The sequence below is a fragment of the Falco punctatus genome, assembly GCF_963210335.1.
Source record: "Falco punctatus genome assembly, chromosome: 8".
Classification (NCBI taxonomy): Eukaryota; Metazoa; Chordata; class Aves; order Falconiformes; family Falconidae; genus Falco; species Falco punctatus.
In genome coordinates, this window is record NC_137588.1 from 46,353,595 (window position 1) to 46,373,537 (window position 19,943).

Consider the following 19,943-nt stretch of genomic DNA (forward strand, 5'->3'; position numbering starts at 1 on the left):
TGGCAGAGCCTGTTGGTTTTAGAGGTCTGCTGTTTGGAAAGGCCCCTTTTGGGAGATTGTAGTCAGCGTGATTTGCCCTGCCTCGTTCCCAGATTAAATGTACTCTAGAACCTGGCATGGGATTTTGCAGAAATACCCATTGTCTTGTTCGGGTGCAGTGGCTGCAAAGACCGTTAGGAAACCTGGAAATTTTATTACTATACAGAATAACCTTTTTTTTTCCCTAGGTGTTTTTGACCAGCAGCTTTCTTGGAAACACTGCTACGCTTTGTCTCATTGTGGTGAATTTAGCAGATGCAACCACAAGTTGTTTTATTTTTTTAGACCTTGCCATCCTGCAGTAAGGTCACATACAGGTACAAGATTGCTTTGAGAGGGGAAAACCACTCTTCTGCGGTAGGGTGACAAGGTCTTAGTGGTGTGTGAGGCAGTTCTGTAGCCATCCTGGTAATTTGGGTGTGGATCTGCTTCAGCTGGTGTCGTGCTGGTCTCAACCTCTCTGGGACGTGTTCTAGTTTAGTGATCAGATACTGACAGTGTGCTTGTTTAAGGAAGAGGAAGATGAGCAGGGGGTGCTGACTGTTAACCTGCAATTAGCTGGCTGCCTAATTAACTACTTGGTTGGGTGGATTAGCTGTACCCAGCAGGCAGCAGCATGCTGGCAGGGGCTGCCCCCCTTGGGGTGCTGGGTGCCTGCGGACACAGGGTGACGAGTTGGCTGACTCCTTGTGCTCCTGGCTTGTTGCGAGGTGCTCCAGCTGCTGCTGCTCCTGTGGCAAGCTGCACACTTGCTATTTTGCTGGATTCTGCAGGAATCAGTTAGTGCCTGAAATAGCTTTCGCGGACTAAATAGTGGTGAAAGCACGTCAAACCCAAGAAATGCACTTGCTGTCGGATATGTCTGGGCTGGGATTTGCTGAAGGGTTGGACCAAGCACAGTACTGCACTGTACATGTTAAACTAGCTTGAGACTTAAATGAAGGAGAACACATCATCTAAGAGACCCTTTTCATTCGTTAGCAGTAATAAATCATGAGGGCTTGTGAAGTCTGCTGTGTTACCTCGGGTAGGGTGCTTTGGGCAGGCTGGTCCTAAGGAGCAGTGATTTGACTGGCACACGTGACTCTGCCTTGTGGATAAGATTCTGTGTGTAATACAAATAATCGCCGGTGACGGTGGCCTCTTCACAGTGTGGGTTTAGTACAGTCCAGCTGGCTCACAGTACGCAGAGCTGCACCCTGGGCAGCGGGTGCTAACGCCAGTGTTTCTGGGGCAGTGGAACATAACGCGAGGCCAGGGCTGGGATTCGAGGGGTGGCTTGCATTGCAAAAGTGAGGTGCTCTTTTACTGAAGAACCCACCCCTCCTCCTTGCTATTCCCCCGTGCTCCCCTGGCTTGCTGCCTGCTCTTCCCTCTCCGTCCTCAATGCAGGAAAAACTGCATGGAACATCTTCCTAGCAGGAGAGCCACAGAGTGACCAAGAGGCACAACAGTCCCACCTGCCATCTGCCACATTGAGAAGGCCTTAGTTCATGCAGCAAGCTGGGCGTGATGTGCAGACCTTTCTCATCTCTGGGAAGTGTGAGAATCTCTTCTTTCAGGGGGAGAAATGAACTGCGTGAGCTTGCCTCGAGTGCTACTTTCAGAAAAGTCGGGAAGAGTTGCTTTCATTCTGATCAGCCTCTTGCTCAAAGGAGCCTGCTGGGAATGATAGACCATTATATCTCCCCTAAGGCTTGTGCCATTCACTGGGGTAGCTAACGGCTTTAATTGAGTGGTATATGGAGTATTCTTGGCTGGTGTGACCTGGAAGTCTGATAGCTGTCAGCATGGCTCAAAGCTCCTTCTGGGAATAATGTGTGCAAGTGTCTCTTTGCGACTTTCTTGATTAGTGTGTATGAGGATCTTGGATATTAAAACCAATTAGTTGTCTTTAAGGTCAGGGACTTACTTGACCTACCAGCATCTGTTTCAACTTGTCCTGAATTGAAGATCTTTGGAAGAGGGCTGTACAACTTTTGTAAAGAGGCTAATGAAGTGATGCTTTTTAAAGCACTTCCCTGCTGTCTCTGTAGCCCAAACACTTCAGGCAGGACGCTAGTGCATGACAAGCTGAAACAGCAGCACACAGGTACCGTGTTAGTAGTCTTCTACTGTAAGAAATGTAAAAGAGCAAAACCCTTTAAAAAAAAAATTAATGGCTGAAAAAGCACTTTAGTTCTCTGACTCTGCATCCTGAGTAGAGGCTTTTTTCACTGAGCTTAGCTGGTTTGCCCTTGAGAGGGCTAGAGGATATGATGAGGTATTTGATTTTTATGTCATTACTCTAATGTGAAGTATGAGGTCTGGGTTAAATTTGAGACAATGCAGAAGCAACACTTCAGACATCTGGGATACTTCAGTGGCAAATGGGAGGTACCTGCTGGGAGGCAGACAGGAACTTCCCAATTTTCGTTTTGGCTTTGGATGGATTTGAACCACGAGGCTGCTCTGGGGATTAAGACCTCTGCAGGATCCACCCAAAAGCCTTAGGAAGAACGAATATCAAACTCACTTCCCCCCTGCCATTTAATTTAAGCCTGTTCTGTGATTTGTAGGGTCTTATCTCCTGACTCAGTGCCTGGGGTTGGTGCTTCTGAACTAGCTGCCATGTGCTTAAGCGTGCTTTATTTAAAGCAGCTGCTAGAGGGTGAGCTTCTCTATAAAGCAAAGTGCTAGTGGGAAATTAGGAAGGACTAACTGCTACAAAAGGATCATTCCAGTTCAGTTTTCTATATTAATCGGAGGAGAACAAAGTGTTAAACCAGCACTTGGGCTGGCTAGTGCTCCAGCTGTCTGAGAACAAATGAAATGGGCTTTAAAATGTCCTTAAAGTATGTGGCTGCATTGTTTTAGAAGATCTCTGCTAGGGACTGCTTACATGCCTTTAGCTTGCAACCCTTAGCCTGTACATACATTCTTTTCTTCTCAGAGTAGTATCCCATGTTAAATGAGCAGCTTTTGGAGGACTTGGTAGTGGCTAACCTGAATACTTCATTATAGAGTCAAATCCTCCGAAGAGTTTTGTTTTCTTTTCTTTCCCATTATGATCCAGCAGAAGGGAAATTACACCAACAACACTGGCATGAAGCCTCCTTGTGGGGAGGGAGGAGAGGCAACCGTGTGCACGGGATACGGTATGAATACACTTGTTGCTTTGGCCGGTGGCTGCTCACAACCCCTCTTTTTTCCTTTCCTAGCAATGGTACCAGCATGATATCGTTGATCATTCCCCCCAAAGACCAGATTTCGCGAGTGGCAAAAATGTTAGCGGATGAGTTTGGCACCGCCTCCAACATTAAGTCTCGAGTGAATCGCCTTTCAGTACTGGGAGCCATTACATCTGTACAGCAAAGACTGAAACTCTATAACAAAGGTAACTTCTAGCTTGTATGGATGCTGGCAAATTTTCCTTACTTGGAAGCAGCTTTATGTTCCTGCATTATGCAGTTTTCTGCTAATCAAATCTGTTGGCCTGTGCTGCTGTTTTGCACTGATATTCCAGGTATGTTGCCCATGGACGGTTACTTCAGGGGTAGACCTTGGGATTTCAGTAGTAAGGTGGTCCTTGTCTTTAATAAGCAGGGTCATGATTTTGTCCTTGGCAGTGCTGACTCTTCTAAACTTGGCCAGTCTTCTAAGAGCTATTCCACAATAGTGTATTTGCATTAAACTAGTGGGTTTCCATCAAGTGGAAACTTAGGTATGCTTTATGCATGCCACTGTGCCGCTACCATCATTTTGAGAGGAAATAATTCCAGGCCATCTAAAATAAGTACTGGGAAAGAGTTCATTGTTACTGTCTTTATACTGGCAAGTGGCCTTCATTGAGATGGTCAATCTATAAATCGTTGTGTAAGAACTAGGAAAGCGTCACAGGGCTGTTCAGCCTTTTTGTGGATTCTCTGAGCTTGCCAGCTCATGGGTTTAACAGACAGGCACATGTTCTTGCAGCCCTGTTGCAGGCCTTCCCGTTAGTGTTACCTTTAGCTTCTGGCTCTAAGCTATTCACTATAGGTGCACTAAGTTAGTTTGTTTTCCATTGTAGAGATCTGGGAGGGTACGAGGTGGGGAAAATGGAAAGAAATTGAAGTTCCCAAGCTTTTTACAACTCTGCCTTAAGTCTCGGGCCCTTGCAGTTAGTTTTTGATGGGTCCAGCTTGCAATATTTCTTAGTGATCTAAAATTGCATTATGTCCTTTGTAGTACCTCCAAATGGTCTGGTTGTTTACTGTGGAACAATTGTGACAGAAGAAGGAAAAGAGAAGAAAGTCAACATTGACTTTGAACCTTTCAAACCAATCAATACATCGTTGTATTTGTGCGACAACAAATTCCACACAGAGGTAAGAAGACTCCTATTGCCTGCTGGTCTTGCAGTAGTCAAAGTCAGACTGCTTTGCTAGGCTCACTGGAACAATCCTTGGTGTGCTTGAGTCCACAGTCTGTAGGACAGCAGGCTTTCATTAAGACATCCTGCTGGTGAAGCCACTGGGTGGCTTGTGACTGGCCAGTATTCAGAAATGTGTGAGATTTGCTGAAAGGAGCTGAGATATTGTCCAGCTCCTGCTACAGCTAACTGGCCCAGCTAGTAACTGCTGAGTTTGTGTAACCCACAGATGTAAGCTTTTCTCTGTCACTGGAGGCAGTGGGTTTTCTTAACCTTAGAGGCCCATAGATCTTATTCCAAGCTAGGCCTTAAAGTAATGCCAAGATAATATTAGTGTTGCCAGTCTTGATATCACATGTGTTAACTGAGGCCCGTGATGGAGAACTGGCATGTGCCTAATCTGTCTGCACTAAAGTGGGATTATTTTTATCCAACATCTGCTTATCTTAGTTAAATGAATGGTTTGAGGCATATATAAAGTAATGCGGATTAAACTAGTCTTGACTGCACAAAGTCAGTTTATTGCATCTTAAGTCTGATTTGGATCTGCTGGCAGTTGCAGAGGTCTCAATATTTGTAGTAATTACTGCCTGCCTTTCACGTTCATGGTGTTCAACTGTGATAAATGTGTAGACTGAGACTTAGTTGCCTGTCATCAAACCCATATGACATGGGCTTGACAGGCCCTTCAGTGATGTAGTTCCTCGGGGGGGGGTTTTGAGATCTTGCAGACGATTGGGTTTCAAAGGGTAGGGAGGGGTACGGGAAGGAAAGGTACGCTTGTTGAACAGGTGAGGCATATCCCTATTATTCTGTCTCCCCAAAAAGGATGAAATCCCAATACATCTTTGACCTACCTGGAATAACACAACTGTACCGCAGGTAGAGCTCTTGGGTTCTGCTGAGCCCACGTGCCCATAGGCAATTGAGAGCAAAAGGTAAACAAGAGAATTCAGGAGAGAGCCAGAGGTGCAAAGCCCAGGGAGGTGTTTGTCCCTGCAGTTGTTGGCAGTGGGTGAGCGGCGGTGAGTTGCCTTTGCCCTGTCAGGAAAGGGATTCATTTGGTCTTGTCTGCAGCTACTGCCTCAGGGCACTGATTCAATATTAAAAAAATGATAATAATAACAAAAAAAAAAGTTGCTGCCCAGTGGACTGTTCTCAGGAGGCAGCTGTAGATACGCTCTTGCTGGTGTGTAGCGCTCTTGCTGGTGTGTAGCGTTGCTCAGTGAGAGTGGAAATAACTTGAGGAATTTGTGGTAATTGCTGCTACTGGTGATGTGATTACTGACAGTACCTTTCCCTGTAGGCTGTTTGCTCTCCTGTGTCTTTCGAGTATGTGATTATTTTACTTGGTATTGTCTGCACTGCAGAATCAAATCTAGCTGTAAAACCCTGCTGTATACTGTCTTGAGCAACGAGATGATGTTAGCGCTGAAGTCTTGATTTGTCTGTCTCATTTGGTTGTGGAGCCATGCTTTTAACCCACTGGTTCCCCCCAGCATGCAGCTAGAACTCTACAGACAGAGCATCTGGCTTGGTACAGACCAACAGATCTCCTAGGAAAGTGAGGGCATGTCGAGGAGCAGAAAAAGGACGTGATCTTCTCCTTTAGGCTGAAGCTGCAAAGAGGAAACTCAGCCCAGGCTGAAGGCATAGAATAAAAGCAATAGTCCCTTTGTTGTGCTTGACAGGTCAAACAGTGGAATTGCTGACATAGAACTTACGAAGGGGAAGCTGAGGGAATCAGTGATCATTGGATACTTTATTAAAATAAGAGGGAATCAAGAACATCAGAGCTGTAGTCATCTGCTGCCTGGCAAGAGTATCTGATAAGATTTCCTCTAGATATTTTATTGCCTGTGTGAAACCAAAGTAACTTCCCAAGAGGGGTATGAACCCTGATGTGTGTCTGAAGGGTAGGATTTACAATGACTTATTTTGATACCTTGGCTGGAGCATTCGTTCCAGTCACACGATTTGCTTGGCTCTGTCCCAGTTAAATAGATTGCAATGTAATATGCCACTTCCTCCTCTCATTCATCCCACTGCTGAAGAATTAATACAGAATATTTATTTTGGCCAGTAGATTCCATTAAACCTTAGTGTCTGTTTCTTTTAAGCTTGAAAGCTGTAGACTTGGTTGTGTGGATTTTGGATAAAGATGACTGATGGGTTTTATCCTTTCCATTCAGGCTAATAATGAAGCTGGCAGGCATGCAGGCAGTTAAAGGTCCTGTGCAGTAAACCAACACCATCACTCTTCCAGTATTAAACTGGTGACTTAAAACAATCCGGAATTTGACAAGCTTTCCATGCTGCTGATGTGTTTTTGCCAGCCAGAGACAGAATTCTTGCTATTACTGTTACTGGGCATGAATTCTGTGAGCAAGAGTGTGTGTATGTGTCTGTGTGCATGCTGAATGTTCCTGCCTGCTTGGGCTGTCCTTGAGGGAACAGTAGCTGACAGATTCCCTCAAAAAAGGAGTGCAGAGTTTGGGTACTTGTGGATGTCCCAAACCACCAGAACCAGGACTGAGCAGCAAATTAGACAAAAATAACTCAAAAGCCTTGATGCCAAGCAGTGCTTTAGTTGTTACTCAACTGAAATGACCTTACAGGATTAATGTAGCTGCCTTCTCTAAAGGGAAGAAAAGTGAAGGATAGCTTCATTTTCCAGCAGATGTTATGGCTGACTTCTCTGTAGCCAGTTATGCACAGGATGATTATTGCTGCTGTTACTTAATTCTGCTTTGTAAGGCTGAATTTGTCATAGCCACTATAGGTGTCATCATTCTACCTTTGGGACTTGAATTCAGCAGGTGCAGCAAACCAGTATTTGTGATAGTTGACAAGTTGAAAATCTGTATCGGTGCTTTGTAGTATAAAGCTGAACTGACAAATAGCCCAATCGGTGAACTAAGCAAGTTCTGCTTTCCTGGCTGGAATACTAGGAAGCTTAACTCTTCCAGTTTTGCCAGCTGGAGAGGTGATGCAGCCTCGGAGAGGTGTGATCTGTTTCACTTAACATTTTCCAGAGCCAGTCTTTACTGTGTTGTTGTTATATCTGCTTGTGATGTCATATGATGAACTGGTAATGCTGTGAAAATAGTTATCAAGCTTAAACATCAGTTGCCTTTCTGCTCTTGGAGTAATGTGCAAGATAGTGATCTGGGACAGTCTCAACTCCTGAATCTGCTACTCTTCTAGTTTATTTACTTGTGAAAAATAGCAATGACCACCTATGTAACTAAAATTGAGGTGTATTGTTTCTGGTAACTGTTCTGAACCAGTGTCCTTAATAAACTGGTGCTTATTGCTGACAGCATCGTTTTCTGTTCCAGGCTCTTACAGCGCTGCTTTCTGACGACAGCAAGTTTGGCTTTATTGTAATAGATGGTAGCGGTGCACTCTTTGGAACTCTTCAAGGAAACACAAGAGAAGTCCTGCACAAATTCACTGTGGATCTTCCAAAGAAGCATGGTAATGCACTAGTCTGTCTCTGGACTGTTTGCAGCAGAATGTCGTTGGGTGAGATGCGAGGGTAAAAGCAGGGAACTTGGCCTGTAGGTGTTCAGCTCTGCTCAGTTCTTTGCTCCCTTGAAATCTGACAGCAAAGCCTCTAGTCTGAGCCTTCTGTCAAAATTAATGCATCACTGTAATACGCAGTTGATCTTCTTAAAGTGGTGCTTTTTATTTCTTGGTGCATTTGACCCTTTACTTGGTGCAGTCTTAACTAAATATTACTACTAGCACAAGTAGTAATATTCACATAGTAGTGTCTTTAAAATTTGCATCTGATGGTGTTGCATGCACCACACCGAAAAGCAAACAGCTGTTCCTTCCAAGAAGCACAGAAGCCTAATGGAGCAAGCAAAATTCTAGTTCCACGGTATGATGCTGTGTTGTAGTGAGCCGCTGATGAATTCAGCAAATTGTCTGTTAGCTGCTCCTGGCATACCATCCTTCTTTGTAGCTTAGGATGGGACAAAATGAAATAGAAATGTCTCCCCCACAAAGTTTTTGCAGCAGACTGCTGGGATGCATTGCATCAGCAAGAAGAGTATGTGAGGCAGTGTAGCAAAGGAAACTGCTTTTAATAAAGGTACAGGACATAAAAATTTGCACAGATGTTCAAAATTCCTGTAGAGAGTTGTGAGTCTGTATGGAGGGGAAAAAAAAAAAGGAAAAAGCCCAACATATTTTCCTCTATGGGGTGCATGGAGAAAAATCTCTTGCTGTGAATGAGCCCTCTTTATTCACGTCATGTTTCAATGAGTGCCCCTGGCTCTGCTTGTGGCAAACTAATTCTGAAAGCTGCATCTGCCCTTGGCTTCAGTTATTCAGGGCCCAGTTGGGACCACATGCTAATAATGTTCCTGAAATGAAATTACTTCCAAATTGCTACCTCACATCTGTTCTCTCGTAAAGGTAGAGGAGGTCAGTCTGCCTTGCGTTTTGCTCGTTTGAGAATGGAAAAACGACACAACTATGTAAGGAAGGTAGCAGAGACGGCTGTGCAACTGTTCATTTCTGGCGACAAGGTGAACGTGGCTGGTCTCGTTTTAGCTGGATCAGCTGACTTCAAAACTGAATTAAGTCAATCTGACATGTTTGATCAGGTGAGCGGCCTTTTCTGAGCAAAGCCCAAATGTTTAAGCTTTCAGTAGTAACATGGTGATTTTAGCAGTAACTCTGGTATAAGGTGCATCTCAGGAGGAATGTAAGTGGTGTCTGGAGTGACTTGATCAAAACTAAAAATCTGATGTATCCTAAAGAGCTTTCCCTTTTGTAAAACCTACTGCACGAAGGTAGGATCTCCTTTCCTTAATAACGGTGCTAAGAAGAAATGTGTCCTCCCTGGTTTGGAACTGGCATTCACATTCTTTATGTTGCCAAATCTGAAGTAGAAACTTTATTGAAATTAAACTCCACTGAACCCAAGCTTTGTTGCCTGAAAATTGTGCGTCAGTATTAAGCATTCAGAGGTCCTCTGACTCAGAACATCTGCTTGCAAGTGAAGAAAAATAGATTAATGCTGTGACTCTTGCCAGGTACTTATTCTTGTGGCATTATGAAGTAGTCCTTATGGCAGTGCTGTGTAATAGACTTTTTGGTGTCTCCTCTTTCTCTTGTGTAGCGGTTGCAATCCAAAGTGCTCAAACTAGTTGACATTTCATATGGAGGAGAAAATGGATTCAATCAAGCAATTGAGTTGTCAACTGAGGTCCTCTCCAATGTGAAATTCATTCAAGAGAAAAAACTAATAGGTATGTTGACTACATGTTCAGCCTTTCCCGGAGTCAGATGTGCCTGACTGAATGTGCTGATCTTGCTTTAGACCTCCTGGCAGTGCCTTTGTGTGCTACCTCAGCCCTGCAATGCTTTCAGAGTTGGGCAGAGTGTGACTTGTCGTGATACTTTGTGACCTGGGCACCTTCTCAAATGCTGCAGGACGTAAATGAGACTTTAGGGAGTGGGGTTTTTTTGTTGTTATTTTACCACCAAACTTCTCTGATCTTCTCTGTTCCTTCATCAGAGGTCACCTCAGTTTCAGGCCTTCTCATGACATTTGGGTAGGAAGGGAAAAAATACCTCCTCAGGTTGTCTGCACCTTCAGCAAAATGAGAGTAAAGATTTATTTTGTTTTAAGATGGCAGTAAAAATGATCCCTTGTTTGATTGTCAGCAGACTAATGTTACTAATTAGAGAGCACTGGAGGGCAACAGTAACAATAGCTGCTTTCCTCTGAAAAGACTGAAGTTCAATAGGGCCTGCTGGTGGGTCAGTCCAATTGACTGTCTCATAGCAAGGTAAGCCTTTCAATGGAGAGAGATTCCTGACAGAGCAGTGTTTGGTGGAGTTGATTTTCTACCAACAAATGTTCTAAATTACATGGTTTTACATGTTACCATATCCCTTGCTTCCTTCAGTGGCATTGCAGTCTCCTTGTCCAGTTGCTTCTTGCATTGAAATCAGGCTTGTTTAAAAATCCATGTGGCACGATCACTGTTCATGACCATCTCTTTCATTGTATCCTGGCTGCAGGACGATACTTCGACGAAATCAGTCAGGACACGGGAAAGTACTGTTTTGGCGTTGAAGATACACTAAAAGCTTTGGAAATGGGAGCAGTAGAGATACTGATAGTCTATGAAAATCTGGATATAATGAGATACGTTCTCCACTGCCAAGGCACAGAGGGTAGGTAGCACTTCTGTGAAACTGAAAAGGTCCATGAGGGTTTAACACCTAAGCTGTCTCACTTGGATAGATTATGCCGGAGGAACTCCCTAAGCAGATCTTTAAGGACTTTTGGTCAAGGAGATGTTATGTAGGCAGGTCACTAACTTGCAGTATCCCAGCTAGGCGTGGCAATTTGTGACAGAGCTAGCTACCGTGAATCCTGCCTTTCAGTTGGGTAAGTAGAAATGTGATACCAGTGCATCACAGAGGGGAGACTGGCTTGTTCCTTACAGCCACAAACATAATTCTTACTGACTGCGGACAAACCATATGCCTACAGCGGGACCTCTGCCTTTTTTTGTGTTGACACTACAGTTGCTCTCTACTGGTGTGCCCTGGCTGGTTTCTCGTAGAGCTTCAGCTAGGAGGAAAGGCAGTGTCAATGATCAGACCTTTTTGTGTTGTAATTACTGGCTGCTGTCAGTTTCTTGCTGTCCTTAACCTGTGTCTGGTAGTCTTGTCCTTAACCTGTGTCTGGTAGTCTTGTCCTTAACCTGTGTCTGGTAGTCTTGTCCAACCTAATTTTTTTTTCCCCCTCCTATCCTTCTCAGAGGAGAAGATCCTGTATTTGACACCAGAGCAAGAGAAGGATAAATCCCACTTCACAGATAAAGAGGTATTTCAGCTTTGGTCACGTAGCTTTATTCTCTGTGTACTGGTGCAGCGCTGCGAACATCTGAGCTTAGTTTGTCACAAGCATGTGAGCACAATGACCTTTCTGGCACTTGGGTGGGACTTGAAGTCAGCAGCTCTTCCTGTTCACCTTCAGTGTAACCCCTGGATTCTAGACTTGCTTTTCTCCAGTCTTCCCTGCTGCCAGTTCCAAGGTTGTATAAATGAGTTGAAGTGACAGGCAATATGGAATCTTTCACCACCATCAAACCATCTGCTGGAAGAATTTGGTAGCCACCATGCAATATGCAACCTAAGGTCCCAAACCCATTTACTCCCTACTTACTGTGGGCTGATTTGGTCAATTTGAAGCAGCTGTGAGGCTCCAGACTATGACACGGAGTTAAGCGCAAGGGAGTGTTTGCTTCTAGACATGTTTGAAATGTGGATCTTCGTGTGCTGCGTGTGAGTTTCTTGCCTGCGCAGGTCAGACCCCCCAGCAGGGTCGGGGGTATCTATTACTTGCAGAGTGAGCTGGGCAGAAAATTCTGTCCCTTGCAAAAGGGGTGGCCGTGTCTGCCTCATGTTAGGGCTGCCAGGGGAGCCATGCCAGCCGCTTTCCCTCCTGGTGCAGTAATTGCTAATTCCTTCTGCGCACGGAAGGTTTACAATGTTATCTGCAATGATGTAGTGTTTCTATGCCAATAATCACTTGACCTTCTACTTGGGAAACTATGGGTTTTGCATAGGTCAGTGTTTCCTAGAGTATACACGCCTGGTTGGATGAGTGGCCGTGGGCTGTTTGCAGCGTATAAAGCAAATTTAAAGAAACAGTGAAAGTCAGGAACGTAGTGTGAGGTAACACCTGGCCAGAGAAATGAAGAAGGCATTTTCCTTCCTGCTTCTGCACTAACTTCCATAGTATGGATGCCCAAAGCAAGGCCTGTCTGTATTTAATTTCTTAGCACCAGGGGCCATCTGCTTGTACCAGCAGTGATCTGGCACAGGTGTGTCGGGAGCGCCCACCGCCCAGACCCTGCCTGTTGGGTGCTCCAGCATGCAGCCCATGAAAGCTGGTGTGTCTCGGGACTAAAAAGGCAGTGGTGATGTTTAAGCCAAAGATAACTTTTGGTATGAATTTTATCAAGACTTTACATGCAGTGACTAACACTTTTTATTGTTTTGGTGGGTTTTTGTGTTTTTTTCCCTCAAATGTCTATATAGACTGGCCAGGAACATGAACTGATAGAAAGTATGCCCCTTCTGGAGTGGTTCGCAAACAACTACAAGAAATTTGGAGCAACATTGGAAATTGTTACAGACAAATCACAGGAAGGATCCCAATTTGTGAAAGGATTTGGAGGAATTGGAGGTAAACTCCAGGAGAATGTTTGTTGCTTTTAATGGTTGATTTGATAATTGTTGCTGACACAAATGGGATTGATTAGTCTTACTCCTCTTAGTCAGGACACCAGCTCAAAATACTGTCCTGTTCATCAGGGATCTCCAGGTGAATTCAGTCCTTATTCAGCAAGATGATGCTGCATGTTAGGCAGCTGCTGCTTTGACTGTGTTCCTCTGATCCCCCTGTTCTCCAGGGCGCTCCCAGGTTGGACTGTCCTTTCTTTCCAACAGCTGAGTTTCAGAAGGGCTGTGAGCCGCTGCGCTGTCTCTGCGCAGTTGTTGTTTTGTGGCAGGCTGTGCCCCACTGTGTAGAAGTGGTGTATGACAAACACCGCAGCCCAGTTTCTGAAGCAGTTGGATGTCTGTTACTCATCTCTCAGAACCTCCCTGTACTTTGCTCCCTGGTCTTCCGCTTCTTTTCAAAATAAAAGTGTATTTTTAGCCCAACTTCATGGAGAAATGAGGCTTCTGAAATCCTTCTGTCCTTCTCTTGAGCTCGCTGACCAGTTTTGACTAAGTCTGGCAGAGGTGCAGGTAGCTTTTGCGCTTCAGTCTGACAAAAATCATTTGCAGGGTAGAGCAAAACCACCTGCCGTGCACCTTACTTTCCCCAGACCGGGGGTTCCAGGGCAAAGCTGTTGCTTGTTTGCTGATAAGCCAGCTGTTGCCATGTGCTGTGTTTAGGTTGATGGATGTAAAACATAGATGAGTGTATGGTAAAGTGGAATTTCTAGGGGCCGGAGAACACCAGTTAGAAGGAAACAAGCTTGAATTGTTTGGCTACATAAGGAGCAACAGGTTTCTAAACTTTCAGGGTCTGTACCCATCCTGCCAGATCCAGCCTCTTTACATGGTGGGGTATACTCTTTGCTACCATGCTCCAGTCCTCGTAGACCTGAAAGGAAATACTCCTTGAATACCTTTCACTTAAGTAAATGCTTCTGGGGATAAAGGTTTCCCAGAAGCCCAGGTTGGTATTTGGGGTGAGAAGAATCCAGCAAGACAGCCCCTGAATACTGCTCTTATTCCGTTGGAGAAGTTATTTCAGTGCCAGCTGTCATCTTAGTTTAACCGACAGGACTTTGAGAGTTATATTAGGACAAATGATCTGTTACTGGTATTTTTTTGGAGGTACAGGCCTCCTAGAATAGGCTTAGCTTTTCCAGAAGAAAGCTGGCCTATGCTGGGCAGGTAGGTTTTTCTTCCTTCTGGCAATAAGTCATGCCAGGCTGTAACAGGGATGTGGTGTTTTCACTCTAGCTGCACGTCTGCTGTCAGTCACCACTTTGAGCCTAACTGGCAATACAAGTACTAAGCCAGTTTCTGAAATTTTAATTGAGAAACTCTTGATGTGCAGACAGGGCTCAGTAAACTGTTTAAAATGCCTTTCTAGCTCTTTAAATTTTGAAGAAGCTAAAGTGTGTTGTTTTTACCAGGTATCTTGCGGTACCGAGTGGACTTCCAGGGAATGGAATACCAAGGAGGAGACGATGAATTTTTTGACCTTGATGACTACTAGGTAGTCGACCTGGGTCCGGCAAAACGTGCCTCGCCCCTCCAGCATCCAACCCAAGGAGCAAACTCATGGTGGAAAACACAACAGATCCCTGCCTTAGAATTGGAACATTTCCAGAACTTGATCCACAAGCATTGGATTTAAAAAAGCAAAACCCTACACTTTGATTTGTCATAGTGTCAGTACAGCAGCAAACTACTAAGTTCCTATATGCCACTTTGGACTAATTTAAAAAGAATCCCAGTTTTTACTTTTACTCAATGGTGAAATTGGTTGCTCTTGTATTTTATGAAAATGATTTTTTTAACCTTCATGATACATTAACTGCTGTAAACCTCTTCCTTCAAAAATTAATAGAAGTAAGATCCTACTGGTTTGTTTCTTTTTACTTTGATTGGAGAAATCAATTGCTGCATTTTGCAGCGGCGTGACCCATTTACATGGCATTCTCAGCTTAGACTGCAGACTAAGAAATATAATGAAATGGGAGCCATTCATTCTCTTCAAAAGAATGAGAAGGCACTTACCTAGAGTGCTAGCTTATAATGTGTGGCATGCAAATTCAGATGGTTTGGGGAGGCTTACAGCCAAACGTGCTTTAATCTATTTGCAGAAGCACTGTTCTTACAAACTAGGAAATGCACTTCATTGATTGCGATGAAAATGCTGCTGAAGTCTTGGGCTTAATTTGGATTTGAGCAGTGCAGCCTTCAGGATTATTTTTTTTTTTTCAGTCTTGACAAAAAATAAACACACGATTTAAGTGAAGTAAGGTACACTTTGCTTTGTTTTGTTCCTCAGTAAGGTTTTCTTTTTGCTTTATGACTTTGTAAGGTTTCCTTGATTATGTGAATTTGAACCCACAGTTCTTTAATGGAAGCAGGTGTTTTACAGGAATAATTAGTACGTAGAGTCCTTGCCTGAAACCTTAGTGCTGGTGCATGTGGAGCATTTGATACCAGTCTGCTGAACGTTAGCACAACCCACCGGGGCCATCCACCCCCAGCACCGAGGTGCTCGGTTGTACTGGCTCACAGGCATCACGGCAATCTGACGCTGAACTCTAACGTGCCCTTAACGGGTTAAAACTTCTGGTCACATCAAGAAACAAGAAAGCTTTTTGTCAGGCCTGCTATATAGAATGCATTTCAACCTACTAGAAACGGCTAAGGGTTTTTCAGCTGGTCTTGCAGGCAGAGGGTGAAGTGGACATTGGCACAAGATGATGCACAAGTCTTGCTTCTTTTTGGGGTCACGGGGTTCTCCGACGGGTGTTCTGACACGGTGATGCCTGGCAGTTCTGGTCTTGCTGGCTCTCATCCTGGTGCATTGGTCAAAAGCAGCTTCCATTCCGAGCTGCATACCTGCCTGTTTTCCCAATAATCCTGTTTCACTTGAATGGGGGGGGGAGGGGGGGGGGAGGGCTTGTCTTAAAATTTCTGCCACACTGTTCTTTGAGGTCCAAAATTACTGTCATTGTAAGCAATATTATTTGCAACCCTTGTTTCTAACCGGGCAGATGGCTTTGCTGTCGTTTTCACATCAACGCTGGAATCTCTCACGGAAGGTGTGACTGGGTCCACCGCGGATTTGCGCAAACCAAGGTTTGAGCACATTTGTGGTCTTCACAGCGGTATGTTCTGGATTTTGCCATTGTAAATGGGTCTAATGTGACATGACAAGACCAGAAAAATTGGATGTAAATTTACATTTTTGAATATACTGCTTGTTGTTTCACATGATACATTAGGGTATGCAGCTCCTTTTTGTAGTTTTTATTTTTACTATTTAAGTTTGGAAATGATGCCAAATTTTTGTATTTCTTTAATCAATGTGTTCTCTTCAGTGATATATATTGCATTATATATTGATGTGTATATCAATATATACTGATATGTATTACACTTACACATACAAACACATTAAACGGGGGTGAAAAATCCTAGCCTTCGCATACTATATAGCCTCTGCAGAGAGATCCCAAGCAGTGATATCTTGGTGTTGTGATGTACAGAAATGGAGAAGAGTATTAAACCATATTTAAGAATATAGTACGGACTCCTGGTTTATTTTCTCTAGTCCAGGAAACACCTGCTTCACTCTCAGCTCGCTTCCAGCTTCAGGGCAGTATTTGAGTTTTAAGGTAGCTCTTTCATAGTTGGGCTTCAGCGTCGTGTTTCTGCATCATTACCAAGCTGCTCTTTTAAGCTGTAGCAGAAATCTGACTTCAGAAGGGGGGAGGAACCCCACCAGCCCAAGCTCAAAGCAAGCTGTGCTGGGAGGGTTACCAGGGGTGGTCTTTTGAACAGCCCAGGCAGATGAAAAATACCCTGCAGATGCAGGAACCTGCCCTTGATATTCCAGTCACAGAACACCTGGGCATTTTCTTTTGAAGAAGCCCTTTCTACCCTGCCTCTTAGCGTGGGACAAATGCGGATCCAAAGCTTGGCTGCTACGTGGCCTTGCTGCCTCGCGTTCCCTGCTCCCAAGCTGTGATGTGTCAGTGCCCGGAGAGGACCTGCCTCCTCCCCTAGCTGGGAAGGGAGATCTCAAAGACATCCTCAATATCAGGAATTGTAACAGATGCTTTAAATCACCTGTCAGCTGGCCCTGCCTAGCAGTGCTTCTCCGGCTGGAGCTCAGCATTCACCTTCTCATGCTGCAGTACCCGAAGGGAGCAGGATCTGCGCCGCGTAGCTGTAGCTGTCTGCCCGGTGTTGTCACACTGTTGCTCGTGCAGCAAGAGGTGTTCCTGGGAGCTTCAGCAGGCTTCAGGTTGTGTACTCACTGCCTTGCACTGTCTTGGATCTGCAGCTATAGCAGATGGGGGAGTGTGGCTCACATGCCTCTGGTCCCTTCGTAGCAGAAGTTTTGGAGATGTTTCTGCTGGAGCAGAAATAAAAGCGATGCGTAAAACAGCTTTGCTGCATGCATCTCATGCTGTCTACAGCCTAAGTACAGAAAACTGATCACTGTTCAGCTCGTGGTGCAGATAAAAGCATCAAGCTGAGATCAGCACAAAATATATATTAAAAAAAATAATCCCATCAGTCAGTATGTGTCACAGGAGCAGGAGAAGCTATTGCTTGCAGAAGGCTGCCCATGCAGTCTCACCACTTGCTGTAACCAGGCATGTGGATGTATATACTGTTTTAAAAAAAAACCCACCCAGAAATATTTCTCAGTTAATCCTCTACTGGCAGCAACAGCAAACCTGGTTTTTGCTTTTCCCAAGGGGCAGGGAGGAGCAGTGAAGCCTGGCTGCTGCTGCATCTAGTTCAGCGTCACAAATGCTCTGCGCCAGACATGCTTGGAAGCTGCTCTGTCCTCATGTATTAACCTTGGTTGCTTCTCGTGTCTCTCTCACGTTTCAGTGAGAACACACAAATGCATCTAGTCTGCAGAGCAGCTGCAGGAGGTGGGTGCTGGGGTTCCCTCCAGCTGCCTTGCCACAGAGGTGCTCGCCTCCAGCTCCTCCCAGAGTTACAGAAAGGTGAGGCCACTGGAGAGGAACGGTGAAATGATCTTCCTTACAGCTGCTGAAATAAGGTCGCTGGGTCCCTTCAACCCTTCAGAAGGCAGTTTCTGTTGCAGGCTTGCTCGTGGCTCGGTCACAGGGGTCAGTGTGGGCTCTTGGATTGTCTCGTATTTGCAAGCGCTGATTTACAGTCATTTTTTTTCACATCAAACATTGCAGAGCATCGGGTGGGTGGGTTCTTCCCAGTGTATAAACAGGAGCGTCCCCTTGCAGTGCTCTCATCCGAAAGACTCGACCACCTTCGGCGCGCTGAATTGCTGCGACGTGGGATTTGGAAGGGAGTTTGGCAGGGCTGAGTTCGCGCTTTCGGGCACGAGGGATCAGAAGATGCAGGTTTGTATCTGAAAGCTCGGCAGGGTGGCCTTCTGCGGGCCTGCTGTACAAAGTTATTTCCCTAGAAGGGATCTGATCTTGGATAGCTGGAATCAAGACGATAAATAAAAGTGTCATCTCCAGTATGTTGTGTGGAGCTGCCTCTGTGCTTCTCGTGTCCCCTGAGGGTCCCGTCCCTGTGCGGCTCCACCTGCGCCATTTCACACCTGCACTTGGAAGCAATGGTGTCGCTTCCATGCGTGAACATGCACATGCAAACATGAACACGCACGGAAACACGGAGCATGAACATGTGCCGCCACAGCCGGCTGCGAGGAGGCTCGCAGGAGCAGTTGTAGCAGGTCATCGGCTTTGCTTGCTGGCTGAATACATTTTTTTTTTCTTTCATGCCAAAAGTCTTCAGCTGTTCTAAATGCTTCAACCACATGTGCCTCATGTCCTCAGTAATACCTGCTCAATTCTTATTTTCTGTGTACTGAAGTCCATACTGCTCTTGCTGCATTCCCCAGCGCGGTTTTAAGTTGGCACCACGTGCTCAGATATTCAGCTAATGCTCTTTTTAAACGCTACTTTCTGTATAGCTGTAATTAAAGACAGAATTTGCCCTTTATAACTTGTTATTTTGGGTGCTGGAGCCCAGCCTGCACTGTTGTTGCTAGCAGGCTACAAATGCCATTGTCCTGGGAAGCCGAGCACAGCCGGCGGCACTGAAAGGCAGCTCTGGAATTTCACTCGGCTATTTTTAGTCAGTGGTGAAAAATTGCACTTCCACCACTTTTGAATCTTTGTCAGGACTTAAATAAATCAAAGGGCAAATCCTGACTTCTTGCAAATGAGCAGGATGAGGAGGTGACCTTAAGGTGCTGGCGGAGGCTGAGCTGGTGCAAAGGTGATGTGTGGGTGTGGGGAGGGACCCCAGCTGCCCGGCGGGGGGATGGGGCGGTGAGGGCAGGAGGGCATCGCTGCACCAGCCTGTCCTGCTTTATGCAGGTGGTCCATGGCCATAGCTCTGCTGGGGTGGCTCCTGGCTCCTCGCTCTTCTCCCTGTGCCCCTTTTGGGGCTGAGTCCTGCCATTTTCCTCTGCCTCCCCAGGCGTCACCCTTAGCTCTGCCGCAGCCATGTAGCTCCATGGTGGTGCTGTGTGCAGGGCTGCGCACCGCAGAGTCGCGGTGCTGGGCACCCTGGATGTAGCAGGTCTTTGAAAGCCAGGACCTGGAGGCAGGAGATCCAGAAGGATGCTGTAAGTCCAGGAGGCTGAATATCAAGCTGCCTTCAACCCCAATCAGCTTCGTAGCTTGTAAGACAAAAAAAAGTTTCTAACCCACAGTTTCTTTTTTTAATGCCAGAGCAGGAGTTTTCTCAGAAGCTGCTTCACCTGTTTGGCTACCAAGCTTCGACATCGGCACAGAAACCTTCTCTGGCAATGGGATCCTCACAGCTGAGTTTCCTTGCCTTGGTGATTCCTGGTGTGTGCTTGGAGAGTCCCAGAGCCTCTCCCTGTGCTGGGACTGCACGATGGTTTAAAAGAGAGACCCTGGCTTGGCTTGGCTGAGGCTCCCAGTAGCCTCCAGTTACCCGTGAGCTCTGCACCTGGGCCAGGCTCCAACAGCCCCGTGGAGGTATGAGGGTGCTGAGGACACCAGCTCCTGGCAGGACACGTGCCGTGACCCTGGGCACACATGGGCTCTGCGGCTGCCAGGCAGCTCTGGGCCACCCTGCAGTGTCCCTGGGGAGGGGACCCGTGGCTGGCCCCAGTGGCAGCTGTGGGCAGGACTGACCCTGCCCACGCTGCGGGGTGCACCGAGCTGGGCACCCCGGGCCAGCCCGCAGCCAGCTCCTGCCCTGCCCCGGTTGGGGGCTGGGGGCT

General features: G+C 45.9%; 1 protein-coding gene across 3 annotated transcripts in view; it reads left to right on the plus strand.

Annotated features, from left to right (window-relative positions):
* The window catches only part of ETF1 (eukaryotic translation termination factor 1), a 28,495-nt gene extending 12,240 nt beyond the window's left edge, over positions 1 to 16,255 (plus strand). For all 3 annotated transcript variants that reach the window (XM_080398572.1, XM_080398574.1, XM_080398573.1), the window contains 9 exons: positions 3,240 to 3,415; positions 4,246 to 4,385; positions 7,771 to 7,909; positions 8,858 to 9,048; positions 9,567 to 9,696; positions 10,475 to 10,630; positions 11,224 to 11,288; positions 12,509 to 12,656; positions 14,125 to 16,255. In XM_080398572.1, coding sequence (XP_080254698.1) covers positions 3,240 to 3,415; positions 4,246 to 4,385; positions 7,771 to 7,909; positions 8,858 to 9,048; positions 9,567 to 9,696; positions 10,475 to 10,630; positions 11,224 to 11,288; positions 12,509 to 12,656; positions 14,125 to 14,207 — 1,228 coding nt within the window. In that variant the 3' untranslated portion in view covers positions 14,208 to 16,255. The remainder of the gene's footprint in view (positions 1 to 3,239; positions 3,416 to 4,245; positions 4,386 to 7,770; positions 7,910 to 8,857; positions 9,049 to 9,566; positions 9,697 to 10,474; positions 10,631 to 11,223; positions 11,289 to 12,508; positions 12,657 to 14,124) is intronic.
* Positions 16,256 to 19,943: the final 3,688 nt, after the last annotated feature.